Source organism: Candoia aspera, chromosome 4, assembly GCF_035149785.1.
Source record: "Candoia aspera isolate rCanAsp1 chromosome 4, rCanAsp1.hap2, whole genome shotgun sequence".
Classification (NCBI taxonomy): domain Eukaryota; kingdom Metazoa; phylum Chordata; class Lepidosauria; order Squamata; family Boidae; genus Candoia; species Candoia aspera.
The window spans coordinates 19,972,542-19,992,579 of NC_086156.1; the positions used below are offsets into that span (position 1 = coordinate 19,972,542).

General features: G+C 43.2%; 1 protein-coding gene across 4 annotated transcripts in view; it reads right to left on the minus strand.

Annotated features, from left to right (window-relative positions):
• The window catches only part of MLLT10 (MLLT10 histone lysine methyltransferase DOT1L cofactor), a 141,514-nt gene that overhangs the window by 93,013 nt on the left and 28,463 nt on the right, over positions 1-20,038 (minus strand). For 3 of the 4 annotated variants that reach the window (XM_063303534.1, XM_063303533.1, XM_063303535.1), the window contains exon 4: positions 7,229-7,338. The exons of the other annotated variant lie outside the window; for it this stretch is intronic. In XM_063303534.1, coding sequence (XP_063159604.1) covers positions 7,229-7,338 — 110 coding nt within the window. The remainder of the gene's footprint in view (positions 1-7,228; positions 7,339-20,038) is intronic. 4 annotated transcript variants of the gene reach the window in all.

Here is a 20,038-nt window from a genome sequence, read left to right on the forward strand (position 1 = left end):
GAAGAACAAGTTGAAATTGAATCCTGGAAAGATGGAGGTGATGTTTATCCAGAAGCAAAATGGTTCTTGTTGACTTTGTTATTAGCCTGGACAGAGTAACAATCTTCCTGAAGGAGGAAATCCACAACATAAGGGTTATTCTAGACTCACAACCAGAGGGGGCCTTTGCCCAACCTGGTGCACTTGTTGTACCCTATCTGGAGTAGGAGGTTGTGGCAGCAATCATCCATGTCCTTATCACATCTAGAATGGCCCATAGCAATGTCCTTTGCATGGAGCTACATTTGAAAACTGCTCAGAAGCTGAAATTGGTTTAGAACACAGCAACCAACTTTCTGGTAAGCAAAAGCCATCAGGCTTATATTGACACCACTGCTTGGGATGCTTCACTGGCTTCCCAAGAACAATTCAAAGTGCTAGTTGTCATCTATAATGTCCTATATGATTTAGCACGAAGGTATCTGCAGACTACCTACTCTTACACTTATGAGAATCATTGAATGAGTGATTCCTGACTGGGAATGTTAAGAAATCCCCCATGCCATACTGGGAAGAAAGGAAGGCAACCCAGTCTGTTCCTATGGAATACTTTATCCCCAAGAATTCAGATGACAAATTTTCTTGATGGTCTTTAAAATGGTCTAAACAGAACGGTTTCAAAGCATTTGGCAACTAATGGTGCTAGAGTAGACGCCAAAGGAGGTTGTTAGTAGTTTTTATTGTAGTTTTGCAGAATAAATAAGTAATAAACCCACATCTCCCCAGTTACAATCCAACACTTCACTCACTATACCATACTAGCAATTGCTTTCTTTTCTCCATTCTGAAGGTATTTTAATCATCTCCCATGTTTTCATTTTTCCAAAACCAGGTGTGACCGCCAAACGTTTCCACACACAATAGAGACTTCATCACCATCTCAGTCATAATATTACTTACTTTTAATAATACATTTTAATCTATAATCAGGGCCCTTCAGATGTTGCTGAATTGCAGATCCAAGCAGTCCCAGCCAATCTGGACAGCATGAAGTGTGCTGGAAACTGTAGACCAGCACTATCAAATTGATCTTAGGTTGTCTGCTGCAAACAAACCACCTTTCAAAGGAAAGATTCAGTTTCCAAGAAAAACACATTTGTTTTTGCACCCCATTCCACTCAATTACCTCTAGTCAAATCTCCAGGCCTTTTGCTACTGGAGGCAAAAGTGGAACAAATGTGGGATTCTTTCCCAGTTCTCACTTCACTCTAACAGACCACTAGGCCAGATAGTTGCAGTTTGGTCTTTCTGCCTTAGGCCCACAGTGGACCCAAAAAGGCTACTGCAGTTTTCATTTTGCAGTAACCATCAGTCCACCTGATAATCCCCTCCCACGGAAAGACTCTAAGCTATTTGGCACCTCTTTCAGAAGACAGGACTCCTGCTCACACCTTCCATGAGCCCAAGCTGGGGGAGAACTGCTTGAAATAGCACCATGAGTTTTCTCCTCTGTTCATTCTTTTTTTATTTTGGGAGAGAGAGGAGCGTTTCACACAGAGACTTTGCTCCCTCAAATCAACTGCAGATGCATGAATAAGGACAAACTAAAGAGCAGAAATCTTTGCTCTTCCTTCTGGCTCCCTTCACCAAGGAGGAGGAAGAACAGGACTTAAAAGAGAAGCATGAAGCCAGGCAATTCATGTCTGCGGTCAATGAGAACACACTGCTGACAACCCAAGAACTGAGGTGATGCTCCAGTTCTGGTTGTCTCATGGTGCCTTCCCCTTGCTCCTTCCCTTTTGGCAAGTGAGGAAACTGCTGTGCTACCATTGCTTCAGTGTCTCCCAGCTAGCTGAGCTGCAGTCAGCTGCCACAATTCTTGTCAACATGAGTAGAATGCAGCAAAAGCCACTCTTTTCTCCATCTCTATTGCCACCAGCAATACCTTCTTCAGCTTAACAGCTAGCTGTACAAGCAAAGTTTCCAGACATCAGTCTGGTTCACCCTCCAGAGCAGCTGTCTTGCCTGCCCTGCCCCACTGACTCCTCTTAGTTGAGCTGGGCTGGGAGAAAAGTAGGGACCAGCACCTAACTGCCTTCATACTTGTGATCCCTGCCAACCCAATTCTCTTCTCACAAAATTCCTCCAAGCTTTTTTTGGAGAGAAAGATTGTAAATGAGGCATTAAAGTGAGCAAACAGGCACTGGCTGTTAGAGGGGGAGTAGTGCATGTACATAAAGCATAGCTGGAGCCTTGTCAGACCATACAGTCATTCTGTCTGGACTGGCACTTGCATTTGCAACCCTAAAAATTTTTGCAATCCCTCTGAAAGCTACTCATGAACTCCTGTGGGTTGCAACCTATAGTTTGAGGAATACTCCATGATATGCTGATTAGCAAGCCGGTTAAGTGCAAGCCTGATGGCATGACAATTAAGTGGAAATATAGCTGTCTCAACAACTGTACTCAAGGAGCGATCATTAATGTATTATCATCAAACTGGAGAGCAGTATCAAGTAGAGTGATACAAGAAGCAGTTCTGGGTCATCTACTTTTCAATATTTTCATTAATGATTTGGATGAAGAGATGAAGGGAATGCTTATCAAATGTATAGATGATACAAAATTGGACTGCATAACTTAAGCCATACTAAACAAAAACAAAATTAAAAGCCATAATGTTAAATCAGACAAATGAGCTGAGAGTAACAGAATTAAGTTTAACATAGAAAAATGGAAAGTTCTCCAATTAGGAAACAACTATCAAATGCACAGATATAGGATGGAGGATATCTGGGTTGGTCAGAGCACTCCAAATAGTTGACTGTAAATTTAACATGGGCCAGCAGTGGGATATGGCTGCAAAAAAAAAGATAACACAACTGTAGTCTGCATCAGCCATTTCCAAATCACGGGAAGTAATCATTCTATTCTATTCTGCTTGTTTAGGCTCCACTTCAAGTAGTGTGTCCAGTTCTGAGGACACCATTCTAAGAAGGATTCAGACAAACTGGAAGAAGGTCCAGAGAAGGGCAACAACAATCCGAGAACAAAAAACTAAATCCTGTGAAGAGAGACTGAGGGAGCTGAGTATATTTAGCCTTGAGAAAAGGGGAGATATGACAGCATTCTTCAAATATCAAAAAAGAATTTCACATACAAGAACTGTTCTTATTTTAGAGCACAGAATAAGAAATAATGGATTTAAGTTACAAGGAGGCAGATTCCTACTGAACATTAGATGAAACTTCTCAACACTAAGAGCAGTCTGATAATTACCTAATTATCCAGAAAGGTGTTGGGCTCCTCTTTATTAACTGTGTTCAAGTAGAGGTTGGGTTCTTTTAATGTGAAATTCTGACCTTCAATGGCCTGAATGGCCTTCCTATTCTATGTTGTCTGTATTACAGCCAGACTTGAGGAACTGAACCTGTCCATGCAGTCACCAAAAGTTTACATCTGCGAGATTGTGGAGAAGCTGGAAAAGGAATGGATTGGAGAAGAGACATAAACAATCAAGAGACAGAAGGTGAGTTTGTTGGTGGCTTATCTCGCAAACAGGAACTAATCCCAGGTGGCAAGAAATGTGAGAAGTGTTTGTTCATTCAAAAATTCCACCTTAATGAAATTATACATGAGGCTTGGGAGTTCTTCTCAGTTTCCAATGTTCTGTATTTACCCCCAGATTCATATTAACAGTACCTTACTGTGTAGTTCTAGCTTCCCTGATATTGCCAGCTGAGTGGGGCTTAGCACTAGCTTAACTTGAGAAAGACTTTATCTTTAAAAAAAAGATTTGATGAGTTTTCTGAACTGACTTTTCATGAAGAATAAATCAACACATGACAGCCAAGGACAGTCTTTTGCCAGTAGCTACTTAAACAATGCTGTCCAAGCCACCCTGCTATGACAGCAGATGCTGGAGCCAATACATCCCAAAAGTGAATCACAATGCTACTTTTTTTCATCCACTTATGCTACCAGAACAGGTAGCTCAGTGGTATCGGGGATCACATAAAGCCCCTTCAGCAGCTGTCTGCATATCCAACAAAAACCTCTGTCACAGCAGTAGCCTCTGACTCTTTTCACTCCTCATATGTGTACTGACAGCTTAATTTGGTTCACACACAGGCACAGCTTGGGGTTTCCTCCACCCAGAAATGCGAATGTTGGGTTGCTGGGAGTTTTATGAATTAGTCAAGCAGGACTATGATCAGCAAGCATATTGAGAGCCAGAATAATGAAAAAGAAATCCGTTGTGTTTGCATTTTCACACTCATATACCCTATTCAAGTCTCTTAAACCTAGAAACAAACTGGAATGCAGTTATACTTGATAACTGTATTTCTCAAGTTTTGTGACATCGCTCACAATTTTTAAAAACATACAAAGTGCTTGTATTAGAGAAAGTATATGCAAGCATGCTATTGGGATGTTACATTTTCTTTTAAACTATATTAAAAATGTTGGAACCAATGTAAGGTTGGCAAAGTAAAAAACTGAATCTGTCTGATTCATCCATCACTATCCAAATGTTGACAGTAGGCCTCTGCTACCTGATCAACTCTGACATTCAGATGCAGGCACTCTAAGGCTCACTCCCAACAATTATATGAAATGCATATAAATTGAGTAGTGTAATTTAAGGAAAGATGTTCACATTTTCAAAATATGTGTTAATTAGTAAGATAATTTATCAACTGTCCAAATTGTTTACTGATCTATCAGTCTATAACAGAAGGGCTGTCCTAAAGACCCTCTGAAGTTGCTATTAAATTGACATTTTTAACATAACAAAAGAAGAAAACTGGAAAGTTATCACATTATTATTTAGTTTTACCAAAATGGAAATGAAATCAAATTTAGTTTTTCCCCAGCACACTATTCAAAGGCAAAGTTTTACCCTCAGTCTGGAAAAAATTATGCATCCCTTTTCTCTTAGGATGGTACAAAGACAAATCTATGGATTTATCTTTCATCTCTGTACAATTTCCCTCTCCCACTTGCCTCAGTATCAATTCAGTGTTAACACTAGTAATGTTCTGACTTAGAAAAGTAGTACACTTTTGCTTTCTTAAAATATAAATTTGAGAAGTTAACATCTGATGTTAATGAAAAAATTTTCCTCTTACACATTTACCATAAGTATTACATTCAGTGTTTTTCTGCCTGTTTTTCCTATTTATCTTTGTAGTGCATAAGAACGAGAAGTGCATTGGCCAAGGCTTAATCCTATCCCATATACAAAGCAGGAATTTCCTGTAAGGTGATGTAAGTTGTGGTTTTACATTTATATTCAGTATATAGCAAATAGGCTGAACTAGCATGCACACACACCAAAATATGAGTAAATTTGTCTCACATTATGGGGTACAGCTCAGCTACACATCATATACAGAACATCCTATCTAATTTTTGTAACGTATGAGTAATATTTAAGCAGGCCCAAAATATACACGTTTTTATTTTCCCCATTACAGTCATTGATATACATACTGTAGGTAATTTTATTCTCAGCTTTCAGTTTTCATTGCAGGACATTGTTGTGCTGCTGCATTCATCTTTGTGATGTCTGAATCATCCATAACAACCCTATTTAAAGATATTCATGCAGATATGAACTACTTTAATGGTGGTGCCCTCTATGGAGAGCTGCCTCTTCCCTGGGGAGTTTCCATCAAAAAGTAAAAACCTAGCTCTGGGAGAGAATATGTGGGGAATATCAGATTTTGGTATCCTTGGTTGGTTATTGCCATTATAATATTTATTCTTTATTAATGCTATTTGTTTTTAATCCTCTGGTTTTTCTGTGTACATTGCTTTGAGCTGCTGGGAGTAGAGCAACATAGAAATGTTAATAATATGCAATAAACAAAGAAACAGTGAACTGTCCATGCCTATTTATACACATCTCTCTGACTGGGCTGGTCAGTACTTGGGAAAAAAAACAGAGTGAATTACAGGAGGGTAGCTAGAAACTAAAGAGTTCAGCTCCAAACAGTTGATCATTGCTTTAAGCTAAGAATGGGTGTAAGGTACGTATGCTTTCTAACCATTATCAGACCTTTCTTCCAAAAAACCCCAGTTCTGCTTTTGGCAAACAATCATTGTCACTAGGTTACATAATTATGTATAGATCAGCAACTACATGATAGCAAAATGTCATATCAAGATGTTCTTGTGAAACAATTTTCACATATCTTTCCATTATTAAAATTCAGTTTAAAAAAAAAAAATCTGATATGGAGGGGAGGAACAAAAAAGCACACATTCATTACAGGACAGATAGTAAGAAAATATTCAGCATAATAAACAATCTGAAAGACTACATGCTAAATTAATAGAAACTACAGCTAAAAAGCTACATGAATGCTACATATAATGTCTAGTAGTACAATGGAACTTACTTTTCTTTGAGCAATTGACATTTGTTTCAAATAGCTTTGAAATACATTTATATTGTGCTACAGGTGTTTAAAAAACAAGGCCTAATTATTAACCACAACCACTATCATTTGATGAAATCTGTGCCATAATATTTTAAAACTTATCTATATAGGATGCCATAGCCTTATTTTAGCATTTTAAGATTTTACAACTGAAAATCTTCAGTACCAGTAAAATAGCCCTGATTATATATTATTTTCTGGTAAATAGCAAAAACGGAACAAACTTGACTTTGCTATACTACGTTTATCTATATGCTTGGTCTACCTAATACTAAATAGAAGGCTATATTATCTGCAGTACTAGAGGAGAGGAGAACTCCTGCAGGTATCATATTGACCTTCTCAATGGCAAAACCGTTGACCAAAGAAGTTTGCCTTTTGTAAGAAACAAAATATATAAATACTGTTATATTAAATGTAAATGAAAAACTGACATTCTGCTCTCAATCAGCATTTATCATAAGCTTTTGTATTTATCATAAACTTTTGTTTACTTTTAACAGTGCTAAGTACAATTATTACTGATAACATTGAAAATATTACAAATGATTGTTTACTTTATTTTGGAAATCTATTTAAATAAATCTTTCAGACTATGCTGAAATATTAACTAAATAAATATTACTTCATGCTATAAATTACAATATGGTATTATTACAGAAGGATTTTACTAATTTACTCTTTTCAATAAAAAAGCAAAGTGCAAGAGTTCACAGAACTATTTTTATAAATTCTAAAGTATTTAAAATCTTTCAAATAATAACGTTATATAAAGAAAGAAAGTCATAATTTAATTATACCTTATTATAACGATCATGAGGAACAGACTGCAACACGATAGGTTCCATTGTAGAAACATTTGCAAACTGCACCTCGGGAATGTACAGAGCACAAACCACATGAGCCCAACCTATAAAAAGTTAATTTAATTTTATTCTTAACATTTTTGACAATGCAAATAGAATAAATTCATATCAAGAAGCTTCCATATGATTTGCATGTACTTTTAATTATTTAATATTCATTCCTTAGCACATAACATATACAGACAGGGTAAGATTATAAGAGATTCTTCACATGTTATAATCCTAACTTTTAAACAATGAAAATTACATAATTAACAAAAACAAAAATCTATGTTCCTGTACCTTTATTAACCCTTTACTGATTTCCATTAAAATCAATGAGCTTATATTTGATTTATATTTTGCAGAAATTGGAGCAGAATCTGCCATAATAACGAAACATAAAGGCCTTTTAATTATAAAAGCTTATTTCCATACAGCATATTTTCATACAAGTCTTTCCATAAAGGACATTACTACAGTCCTAGATAGTTACCTAGAATAGTATTTCATGCCATAAATCAGGATATATTTTAGTGCTCTTTCAGTAGTATGCATAGTATTACATAAACAAATAGAATTAATTCCTGGGGTTCTTGATCCAGCATACAAGTAAAAATCTGCCTTATTTTCTATCTCCTGCAGTTCTTGAGAAAGTCACTAATTTGTTCTAACAGAAGAAAAAGTGTAAACATCTGGTATTGTTTCTTTGCATCAGTAGCTTAGCCTACAACTTTGCTAATTTATAAACTTCCTATATTATGTCCTGAATTGCTTCATACAAGGAATTTCCCTGGCAGTTTGATATAATTTCCTAAAATAAAAAGCAACAGAATAGTGGGAATTTCAACAGCACCATTCCACAAAAAAAATTAAGTTCCATTCCCACTAAATATATGTTCTAATATTTCCTCCAATAGAAAACATCACATATTACAAAAATTACCCTGTAACAGAATTCTAGAAACAAGATATATTCCAAGTTCTTGGTGCTTCCTCCGCCTACCACTGCTTTGCGGCCACACTGCACCCTTATTTTATTTCTACTCCAGCTCTGCTTTTATAGATTCCTCTTCTTCAAATTATCCCTTTTAGTAAAACCTTCCTTAACCCCAGTCTTGCTGATTCATGCTATCTACTCCAAATCTTAGTCCTACTTAACAGTTTCCCCCATTTACTTTTGTACTGAAATTCTCTAGAAAGTGCCCATTTCATTTTTTTCAAAAGACAGAATCCAGAACAATGTTTAAAGACCAATGACCATGTCTTATATAAGATTCTTTAATTGGTGAATTGCTATAAAATGTTAGCAATTATGGTGGTTTATAAAATAAAGATCACTACTCATACAAAAAGCTGGGATGAGCTCATTCACCATACACCTTAATCTGCAAGAGATTAATCTGCTGTATTTTAAAACTATACAAGTTACAAGACAACATTCCCTTAACCAAATTAAATGAAAAATTATATGCTCTGAATGGTTTTTATCTTCTAAAGAGGTTCTAAGGGAAGTCTAATCTGAACTGGTTGGTAATGATAATGCTTTGCCCCTGCATGATCCCAATGTAGACAGGGTTATCCCAGTGGCTGCTGTTTGCTTTGGGACATTATACCCTTCAGGTAAGCAACACTTTGTGGCAAGTTGCATTTTACTCCAATGGTAAAAAATAAGCAAGGGCCAACCACAAATATTTTATTACTTCTCTTTGAGTGTCCTTGACTTGTACATTTTTCCCAGGGAAATCCACCAATACCTCCCTTGAAGAGAGTTTGAAATACATTAAATTAGAAGAATACTGCTTCTATAATATGGCAATTCTTATCCACATCTCAGGGATTCTAAAAATATGTTATACTGCAATCAATTACCATTAACTAAAAAGCCCTTGTGAGACAGGAAGAAAAAAGGAAAACACAGCATCACTGAATCTGTACTATAAATAAGGTCCGCTTTTAACCTACAAGTCATGTAACAGCTATTTTTTAGGTGCCTATACTTTCTCGACTTCAGCAAAGGATCGTTACCTTGTCGTGGTGCTGGAGCTTGAGCACCTCAATGATGCCATGAGCTAAACCGTGAAGGGCCACCCAAGACGGGAAGGTCATGACAGAGAGGTCAGACTAAATGCGATCCCTGGGGAAGGTAATGGCAACCCACCTCAGTATTCTTGCCGTGAAAACTAAATGGATCAGTACAACCAGAGATATGTCGGTATACCATCGGAAAATGAGACCCCCAGGTCGGAAGATGGTCAAAATGCTACTGGGGAGGAACAGAGGATGAGCTCAACTAGCCCCAGACGTGATGACGCAGCTAGCTCAAAGCCGAAAGGACGGCTAGCGGCCGACGGTGCTGGTGGTGAACGGCGAATCCGATGTTCTAAGGATCAACACACCATCGGAACCTGGAATGTAAGATCTATGAGCCAGGGCAAATTGGATGTGGTTATTGGTGAGATGTCAAGATTAAAGATAGACATTCTGGGCGTCAGTGAACTGAAATGGACTGGAATGGGCCACTTCACATCAAATGACCACCAGATCTACTACTGCGGACAAGAGGACCACAGAAGAAATGGAGTAGCCTTCATAATTAATAGTAAAGTGGCTAAAGCAGTGCTTGGATACAACCCAAAAAATGATAGAATGATCTCAATTCGAATTCAGGGCAAGCCATCTAACATCACAGTGATCCAAATATACGCCCCAACCACAAATGCTGAAGAAGCTGAAGTAGAGCAGTTCTATGAGGATCTGCAGCACCTACTGGACAACACGCCTAAAAGAGATGTTATTTTCATCACAGGAGACTGGAATGCTAAGGTGGGCAGTCAAATGACACCTCGAATTACAGGTAAGTATGGCCTGAGAGAACAAAACGAAGCAGGACACAGGCTGATAGAATTTTGCCAAGACAATTCACTCTGCATAACAAACACTCTCTTCCAACAACCTAAGAGACGGCTTTATACATGGACTTCACCAGATGGACAACATCGAAATCAGATTGATTACATCCTTTGCAGCCAAAGGTGGCGGACATCTGTACAGTCGGTAAAAACAAGGCCTGGAGCTGACTGTAGTTCAGATCACGAACTTCTTCTTGCACAACTTAGGATCAGACTAAAGAGATTAGGGAAGACCCACAGATCAGCTAGATATGAGCTCACTAATATTCCTAAGGAATATGCAGTGGAAGTGAAGAATAGATTTAAGGGACTGGACTTAGTAGATAGGGTCCCGGAAGAACTCTGGACAGAAGTTGGCAGCATTGTTCAGGAGGCGGCAACAAAATACATCCCAAAGAAAGAGAAAACCAAGAAGGCAAAATGGCTGTCTGCTGAGACACTAGAAGTAGCCCAAGAAAGAAGGAAAGCAAAAGGCAACAGTGATCGGGGGAGATATGCCCAATTAAATGCAAAATTCCAGAGGTTAGCCAGAAGAGATAAGGAATTATTTTTAAACAAGCAATGCGCGGAAGTGGAAGAAGACAATAGAATAGGAAGGACAAGAGACCTCTTCCAGAAAATTAGAAACATTGGAGGTAAATTCCAGGCAAAACTGGGTATGATCAAAAACAAAGATGGCAAGGACCTAACAGAAGAAGAAGAGATCAAGAAAAGGTGGCAAGAATATACAGAAAACCTGTATAGGAAGGATAACAATATCGGGGATAGCTTTGACAGTGTGGTCAGTGAGCTAGAGCCAGACATCCTGAAGAGTGAGGTTGAGTGGGCCTTAAGAAGCATTGCTAATAACAAGGCAACAGGAGACGACGGCATCCCAGCTGAACTGTTCAAAATCTTGCAAGATGATGCTGTCAAGGTAATGCATGCTATATGCCAGCAAATTTGGAAAACACAAGAATGGCCATCAGACTGGAAAAAATCAACTTATATCCCCATACCAAAAAAGGGAAACACTAAAGAATGTTCAAACTATCGAACAGTGGCACTCATTTCACATGCCAGTAAGGTAATGCTCAAGATCCTGCAAGGTAGACTTCAGCAGTTCATGGAGCGAGAATTGCCAGACGTACAAGCTGGGTTTAGAAAAGGCAGAGGAACTAGAGACCAAATTGCCAATATCCGCTGGATAATGGAAAAAGCCAGGGAGTTTCAGAAAAACATCTATTTCTGTTTTATTGACTATTCTAAAGCCTTTGACTGTGTGGACCATAACAAATTGTGGCAAGTTCTTAGTGGTATGGGGATACCAAGTCATCTTGTATGCCTCCTGAAGAATCTGTATAACGACCAAGTAGCAACAGTAAGAACAGACCACGGAACAACAGACTGGTTTAAGATTGGGAAAGGAGTACGGCAGGGCTGTATACTCTCACCCTACCTATTCAACTTGTATGCAGAACACATCATGCGACAAGCTGGCCTTGAGGAATCCAAGGCTGGAGTTAAAATCTCTGGAAGAAACATTAACAATCTCAGATATGCAGATGATACCACTTTGATGGCTGAAAGTGAAGAGGAACTGAGGAGCCTTATGATGAAGGTGAAAGAAGAAAGTGCAAAAGCTGGTTTGCAGCTAAACCTCAAAAAAACCAAGATTATGGCAACCAGCTTGATTGATAACTGGTAAATAGAGGAAGAAAATGTAGAAGCAGTGAAAGACTTTGTATTCCTAGGTGCAAAGATTACTGCAGATGCTGACTGCAGTCAGGAAATCAGAAGACGCTTAATCCTTGGAAGAAGAGCAATGACAAATCTCGATAAAATAGTTAAGAGCAGAGACATCACACTGACAACAAAGGCCCGCATAGTTAAAGCAATGGTGTTCCCTGTAGTAACATATGGCTGCGAGAGCTGGACCATAAGGAAGGCTGAGCGAAGGAAGATCGATGCTTTTGAACTGTGGTGTTGGAGGAAAATTCTGAGAGTTCCTTGGACTGCAAGAAGATCAAACCAGTCCATCCTCCAGGAAATAAAGCCAGACTGCTCACTTGAGGGAATGATATTAAAGGCAAAACTGAAATACTTTGGCCACATAATGAGAAGACAGGACACCCTGGAGAAGATGCTGATGCTAGGGAGAGTGGAGGGCAAAAGGAAGAGGGGCCGACCAAGGGCAAGATGGATGGATGATATTCTAGAGGTGACGGACTCGTCCCTGGGGGAGCTGGGGGTGTTGACGACCGACAGGAAGCTCTGGCGTGGGCTGGTCCATGAAGTCACGAAGAGTCGGAAGCGACTAAACGAATAAACAACAATACTTTCTCAAACAAAGATGTTACACATACATGCAATCCCAGATCAAAAATGCTATCACGGGTCAGCCAGCCTGTTTTTGTGTGTATGTGTGTGGGCGCACGTGTGTGGAGAGAGAGACAGACAGACAGACAGAATGTATCTGTCCAGCTGGTATACCCACAGAAACTTGGTATCACCCTTGGAGAGGATAACAATAGTGCTAAACTGTATCGATTTGTGATCTTCCTGACTGAGGACTGGTAGAGTCCAAACTCTTTGGAAATAATTTTGTAATATTTTCCAGCCTGATGAGCATCAACAACTGTTTTTCAGAGGTCCTCAGAAATCTCCTTTGTTTGAGCCATGACACACTTCCACATACCTGTGTTGTGAAGATGAGACCTGAATACTCAGAATTCCTTTTTTTAAATAAGACAGGACCTCCCACACTCACACCTGATTATCATCCCATTGATGGAAACACCTGACTCTAATTTCGCCTTCAAATGAACTGATAATCCTAGAGGTTCACATACTTTTGCCACGCACAATATGTAGCTTTGGATCATTTTCCTCAAAGAACAAGTATAATGTTTTTTTTTTACTCATTTGTTTAATTGGGTTTTCTTTATTCAGTTTTAGGACCTGTATGAAGAACAGATCACATTTTAGATCATAATTATGCAGAAATATTGAAAATTCAAAAGGATTCATAAACTTTTAAGCAGCACTGTAACTGCCACAGCACATGGATCTATCATCTCATGGTTTGTAAAACAGCACATTGCTGATACAACGTACTTCATAACGTTTATCGATCCAAAAGGCAAAATGCACACTGCAGCCTTTGCAGGAAATATCAAGACAGACATTAAAATATTCCATTTTGAGATTCAGACTGTTTATTATGAAAAGGCCTAAGAAGAAAGCCGCTTTCCTGAAACCCCTATGGACTCTGATAAGGCTATAACCAAACATTCTAAAAGCTTCTAAGTATCTTAAGGTAAACAAAATTTGTATTTAAAACCCATTATATGTTTATTATACACATATACACAAAATATTTTTGTTTCAATATTTTTCAGAGACAAATAGCCACTTAGGGCTACTCTGTGGGAAAGTAGTCAGTAAGAAGTTATCAGAGGGCTGCAAGGGGAACTCCTGATCATTTGGAGGTGGGTGACATAGTACTGGTGATCAAAACATGTACCTCCTTACAAAACTCTGTGACCTCCAAGTTATTTTCAGTGGCTACAATCCAATTAAATATTAGACGTAAGTCCCAATGGCATTATGATTTACGAGCTGCATTGGATAAGTGTAAGTGGCCAACATATAAATGGAAATGTAATTTTTTCAATATACACAAATACTAATGTCAACATCCTGTATCCACACTTCGAAGAAAACAACCATCAATTTACCTCAGACTTGACAACAGGAAGCACTTCCTACCATCAATCTCTATAAAGCACATTTGTGCATACTTTATAAGAGCATAACATTGGCTTTCCTGGATGATGTGATGCTGAAGAGCTTCACTGCTCAATGCCTGCTTATTGTGCATCCATTAAAAGCACAGGAGCCCAGTTAAAACAATATATTTTATTAATGCAGCATGGAATGGAAGCTGTCTACTCAGTTTTTAGACTTTTAAATAAAAACCTTCCTTAACTAGGAAATTTGGAAAATGTAAGGAAAGTTACTAAAGCATAGTTAAACCAATATTATATACTTCCCATTTCACTGATTTCAAAGAAAATTAAAGGGTTACTTAATAATTTCAATATAATAAGTAGATCTGTAAGTACTTATTTCAGACAAGACATAGCTAAACATTTGTAGAATATATTACGTGAAGACAAAATAGTAAAATATCCAAAATACTGTTACTTCTTCCCCTCATTTTATCATCATTTTTCAAATACTGTACCATTTAACAGAGAGATCTATAAAAAGCATCTATTGGCAGTATAAAATATTCCCATAATATACCAAGAAAGTGGTTTCTTGGAAAGAAAGAATTTTTAGCCAAATTTAGTCTTATATGAGAAACATTTTAGGCACTTTGTGCTGTTAACACCAATACTAATGAAGAAATATTGAAATATCCTTCTGTTTACTAAGAGCACAAAGCCATTGTATCTAATAGTACAAAATTATAAAGTAAAATTCAAATCAAGTTTCCCAATACTTGGAATAATTGCCCTCAACTATTGAAGTAGTCAGTGGAAACTAAATCTCTTTTTGTGTACAGTATAGAAGGTGTAGAGAAGGTAATAGGTATGTTATGGCTATAGGTTGCTTTTGGGTTCCAGAAAAGTCACTGATACTAATTTTTCTTCTTTTCTTGAAAAAATGGTACCTCTTACAACAGGTGCTTGCACTAATGTATCCCACCCTCTTTCTGCTACAAGAAAAAAAAAACTTCTGCTGAGGGCCTAGAAGCTGATAAGCTATGTTCTTGGCTAAAATTGTTTATGTATACTATTCTTTTCACTTGGTGAGGTACACATTTTTCACAATTTCCAAGCATCTATTGTCTTTGTGGGATTAAAGGCAAGATACAGCTTTTTCTATACAGGTAGTTCTCAGTTATCGACCATGCTAAAGTTGCAATGGTGCTGAACAAGTGGAACTTATGACTGGTTCTCAAAGTCCCGGTGTCATGCGCTGCCTACCTCTGAATAACGTTCAGACACTGGTTTGCAAAGCAGGCTCTGGTTTATTTCAGGATAGGTACAACGTTGTTAGAAAAAAGCTGAGAGTGACAGGAGCGCGCCGGTGCGGGGTTTAAATACCCCGCGCCGGTCAGCGCCCCCTCGCTCTCGGTCACGTCACCCCCCTTTGTCCCATGCGTTGCCCTGCCATTGGTTGAGGGTTTCCAGGATCGCCCATCCTCAGGTTTTCATTCTTCTGCTGATTGCTTTCAGCTGGGCGATCCCCGTGGTATTGCTGCTGATGGCTTGGGTGGCTCCGTGATCCGTTTATCTATTGTTTGTTAGCCGTTAGTCGTTGTGGGTTGATGGCTACTTAGCTTGTACCCCTTCACCTATTTCCTTGTCATTGTCATGGGTGCCATTGCGCTGATTACTTTAGCTCAACGGCACTCATGACATACTGCCCCCTTTCCGAATAGTGTTCTCCCCCGGGTTTCTGGGTTTTCCCCATGGAGCTGTCAAAACGCCACTTTTTTTTTTTTTTTTTTTTTTTTTTTTTTTTTTTCAAAGTTCCCGCCGGAGTAGTTGTCGCCCCTCCCTTTGCTCCTCCCTCTACCACGTGCCTTCCCAGGGTGTGTCCATGGTGCGCATGCTCGGGTTCTGACCTGGCGTGCGCATGCTCCAACCACACCCTGTTTGTTTGGCTCAGTTCGGCGAGGCGAGAGGCGTGGCTGGTCGGGTGCTGCTCAGCTCCAGGTAGGGCCCTTTTTTGCTTATTTGGAGTGCGTCGCCTTTGTTGTGTCTCCTGGGCGTTGCCCCCAGGTTGCCCTGTTGACTTGCTTTCCACTCCCCCGCGGCCAGGGGGCGGGGGGAGGGTGCTGGCGATCGTTTGTCACCACCCCGTGGGCCCGGGGCGGGGGGAGTGAGTCCCGGGGGGGGGAAGGTCCACCCAAGTCGCGGGCTTGGGGGGGGCCCCTTCCCTTGGGGCACGGGAGGCGGGGGGAGGCCTGCGGGGGGGGGGGTTGGTTTTGCTGACCTTGATTGCGGTTTGTCGGGGTATGCCCGGTGGAATGCTCTGGTCAGGTCAGGCGCGTTAACGTTGTGCGCCGCCACCCATTCCGGGTGGGGGAAGTGTTTCCACCTGACCAGATAGTGTAGGGTTCCTCGTTGCTTGCGTGAGTCGAGGATGTCCCTTATCTCGAAGTGGTGTTGCCCGTCGATCATAAGCGGTGCGGGCTGAGGCGTGCTTGGGTGCCATCGGGAGGTGGTTGCCGGTTTTAGGAGGCTGGTGTGGAACACCGGGTGGAGCCTCCGGAGGTTGTGTGGCAGGTCCAGGCGTATTGCTACCGGGTTCACTATTTGCGTGACTCGGAACGGCCCGATGTACTTAGGCCCCAGTTTTTTCGAGGGTTGGGTTGACTTTAGGAACTTGGTGGAGAGATAGGCCATATCCCCCGCCTGGAACGTCGGTTGTTGGCGCCGGTGCTTGTCGGCCTGCTCTTTGTAAGCAGCCTGTGCCTCCTTCAGCGCCGCCGTGATTACTGGCCATGCTTCCGCGATCTTCCGTCCCCAGTCGCTGGCGTCCACCTGGGGTTCCGGGGGTTGAGGTAGCTCCGGTATGGGGACGAAGTCGCGCCCCGAGACTACTTCGAACGGGGTTTTTCCCGTGCTCGTGTGGACGGCGTTGTTGTATGCGACTTCGGCGAACGGGAGCAGTTCAGCCCAGTCGTCCTGGTGGTAGTTCGTATAGGATCGTATAAATTGCTCTAAGGTGGCATTAAGAACCTCAGTGGCTCCGTCCGTCTGCGGATGCCAAGCCGTAGACAGGGCCTGTTGGGTCCCCGTCAGCTTCAAGAAGGCCCGCCAGAATTTGGAGGTGAACTGTGTGCCCCTGTCGGTCACCACACGTGCGGGACATCCGTGTAGCCTGTACACGTGGATGAGGAAGAGTTTGGCTAGTTGTTGTGAGGATGGGACTGACGTGCAGGGGATGAAGTGGGCCTGCTTTGAGAAGTAGTCCTTCACCACCCAAATGGCCGTTTTCTTCTGGCTGGGTGGGAGGTCCACTATAAAATCCATAGAGATTTCCTCCCATGGGCGGGAGGGTTCTGCCACCCGTTGCAATAGCCCCGCGGGTTTGCCTGGTGCCCGTTTGGCCCTAGCGCACGTTGGGCAGGACGCCACGTAGGTTTTTACGTCTCGCCTGAGCGCGGGCCACCAGAATTGCCGCCGTGTTAGGTGTAGGGTCTTGAGGAACCCAAAGTGTCCCGCTTGCTTGGCGTCGTGTGACCTATGCAAGATCGCCTGGCGTTGCGAGTCCGGGACGTAGATTCTGCCTTCCCCCCATGCTAGGTCTTGCGCCATCGTTACCTTGTCGGGGTTTGCCAGGAACCAGGGGTCGGTTTTGAGGGCGGCGGCGAGGTCCGTGCGCATTCCCCCTGGTAGTTGCGGTTGCCTTCTTTCCGTCGCCGGTTGTCCCGCCGTCGGCTGCGCCGTAGCGTCGAGCTGCCTCCGTGCGCCGCTTCGGGTGGTCACGGCCATCCCCAGTTGCGAGGCGGATAGGACCGTCCCAATGGTGTCTGGGGCGGGCTCTTCGTCTTGGGGCAGCCGGGAGAGGGCGTCGGCCAGGAAGTTCTTCTTGCCCGGCATGAACTTCAACTGGAAATCAAAGCGGCTGAAGAATTGTGCCCATCGGACCTGTTTTGGGCTAAGGCGTCTAGGCGTTCGTAGGGCCTCGAGGTTCCGGTGGTCCGTCCAGACCTCGAATGGTTGGGTGGCTCCCTCGAGTAGGTGACGCCATGTTTCTAGTGCCGATTTCACCGCAAAGGCTTCTTTCTCCCAGACGTGCCATCGCCTCTCTGTCTCGGAGAACTTCCTTGACAGGTAGGCGCATGGTTTCAGGAGCCCCGTGGAGTCTTTTTGTAGGAGGATGGCTCCCAGGGAGAAGTCTGAGGCGTCGGCTTGGACCACGAACGGCCGTTCTGGGTCCGGGTGCGCGAGGATTGGCTCCGTCGTGAACAGCGCTTTCAGCTTGTCGAATGCGGTCTGGCACGCGGGAGTCCAATTCAGCACTGTGCCTGGGTTCTTGGCGCGTCTGGTGTCCCCCACCCCTTTGGTTTTGAGGAGGTCCGTTAAGGGGAGGGCTATCTCAGCGAACCCCCGGGCGAAGGACCTGTAGAAATTCGCGAATCCCAGGAAGCTCTGTAGTTGCCGTCTGTTGCGGGGCCGCTCCCAGTTTAGTACCGCTTCGACTTTTGCGGGGTCCATTTCGATGCCGTCCCCGGAGATTCGATACCCCAAATAGTCTAGGCGGTCTTTGTGAAACTCGCACTTTGTGGGCTTTGCATAGAGCTGCGCCCTTCTGAGCTTGTCGAGGACTTGCCTGACTAAGGTTACGTGTTCCTCGTGTGTTTTTGTGTAAATAAGGACGTCGTCGATGTAGACCAGGACCCCTTTAAACAGATGTTCATGCAGTACCTCATTGATGAGCTGCATGAACACCCCAGGGGCCCCCGCGAGTCCGAAGGGCAGTACCTTGTACTGGAAAGCGCCTAGGGGGCAGTTGAACGCCGTCTTCCATTCGTCCCCCTCCCTGATTCGGATGCGATAGTACGCCTCGCGCAGGTCCAATTTGGAAAAGACTTTGCCCGTGGACAGGTGGGCGAGCATGTCCTTCACCAGGGGTAAGGGGTATTTGTTGGACAGGGAAGCCGCGTTTAGGCCCCGGTAGTCGGTACAGAGCCGTAGGGTCCCGTCTTTCTTCTCCCGGAATAAGACGGGGGCTCCGACCGGTGAGCATACTGGCTCTATAAATCCCCTGTCTAGGTTTTTATCGATGAACTCCCGGAGGGTTGCCATCTCCTTCGGGGTCATCGAATAGATCTTTGGTCTAGGTAGGGGGACGTCGGGCAGTAGGTCGATTCGGCAATCCGTCTTGCGGTGGGGGGGTAGTTGGTCTGCCTCTGCTTCTCCGAAGACCTCGGAGAAGTCGGCGTATTGTTCCGGTAGGTCTGCAGTGGTAGCGGCGTTGTCTTGTGTGGTCGCCTCCGCTCGTCCTACCGTGGGGTTGCTTTTGCCAGCTGGTACTGGTGCTCGATACTCGCCGTCGCCGAATGTGAAGGTGCGGGTCGCCCAGTTGATCCGCGGGTTGTTTTTCGCAAGCCATGGCATCCCCAGGACTGCAATGGGCCGTCCGATGGGCGTGACTACGAACGATGTGCGCTCGGTGTGAGTGCCCATTTGCAGGGTGACCGGCTCGGTTTGTAGCGTGGCTGGTTTCCCCCCCGCTGTGGAGCCGTCCAGCTGGTGGAATGCCAGCGGCGTGGGGAGGGGGAAGCAGCGGAGTTCGAGTTTGGCGACTAGGTCGGGGTGGATAAGGTTTTTTGAGCACCCCGAGTCCACTAGTGCCGCGGCCGTGGTGGCTCCGTTGCCGGCAGAGAGTTGAATTGCTGCCAATATTACGGAGCTTTTGTCGTTTCGTTGAGGTGGTTCGCGTTGCTGTCCCGCCGCCTGCCTCGCCACGCGTTTCAGGGCAAGCGGGGAGCATTTCCCGCCGGCTGGTCGGGGTCGGTATTGTCCTCTTCTCCCCAGTAAGCGTCCCAGCCCTCTTCCGGTGTCGCTGTGGCCACGGTCATTCGGCGGTGAGGGGGCGGCCCCGGGTTGGGTGGTTTGGGGCTAATTTTCGGGGCGGGCTTGGGCGCGCTGGTCGGCGGTCGGTTGGCGAAGCAGTCCGCCGTCTTGTGCCCTAATTTGCCACACCTCCCGCAGGGCTCCCGGTTGAACTTCTTTTTTGGGTATATGGGGCCGGCCATCCCCCCGTGTGGTGCGGGTACCTTTTTCCCGACGTAGTTTGTGTCTTCCGTGGTTGTCATAAGGAAGGTGCGGTGCGCGTGTTCGGC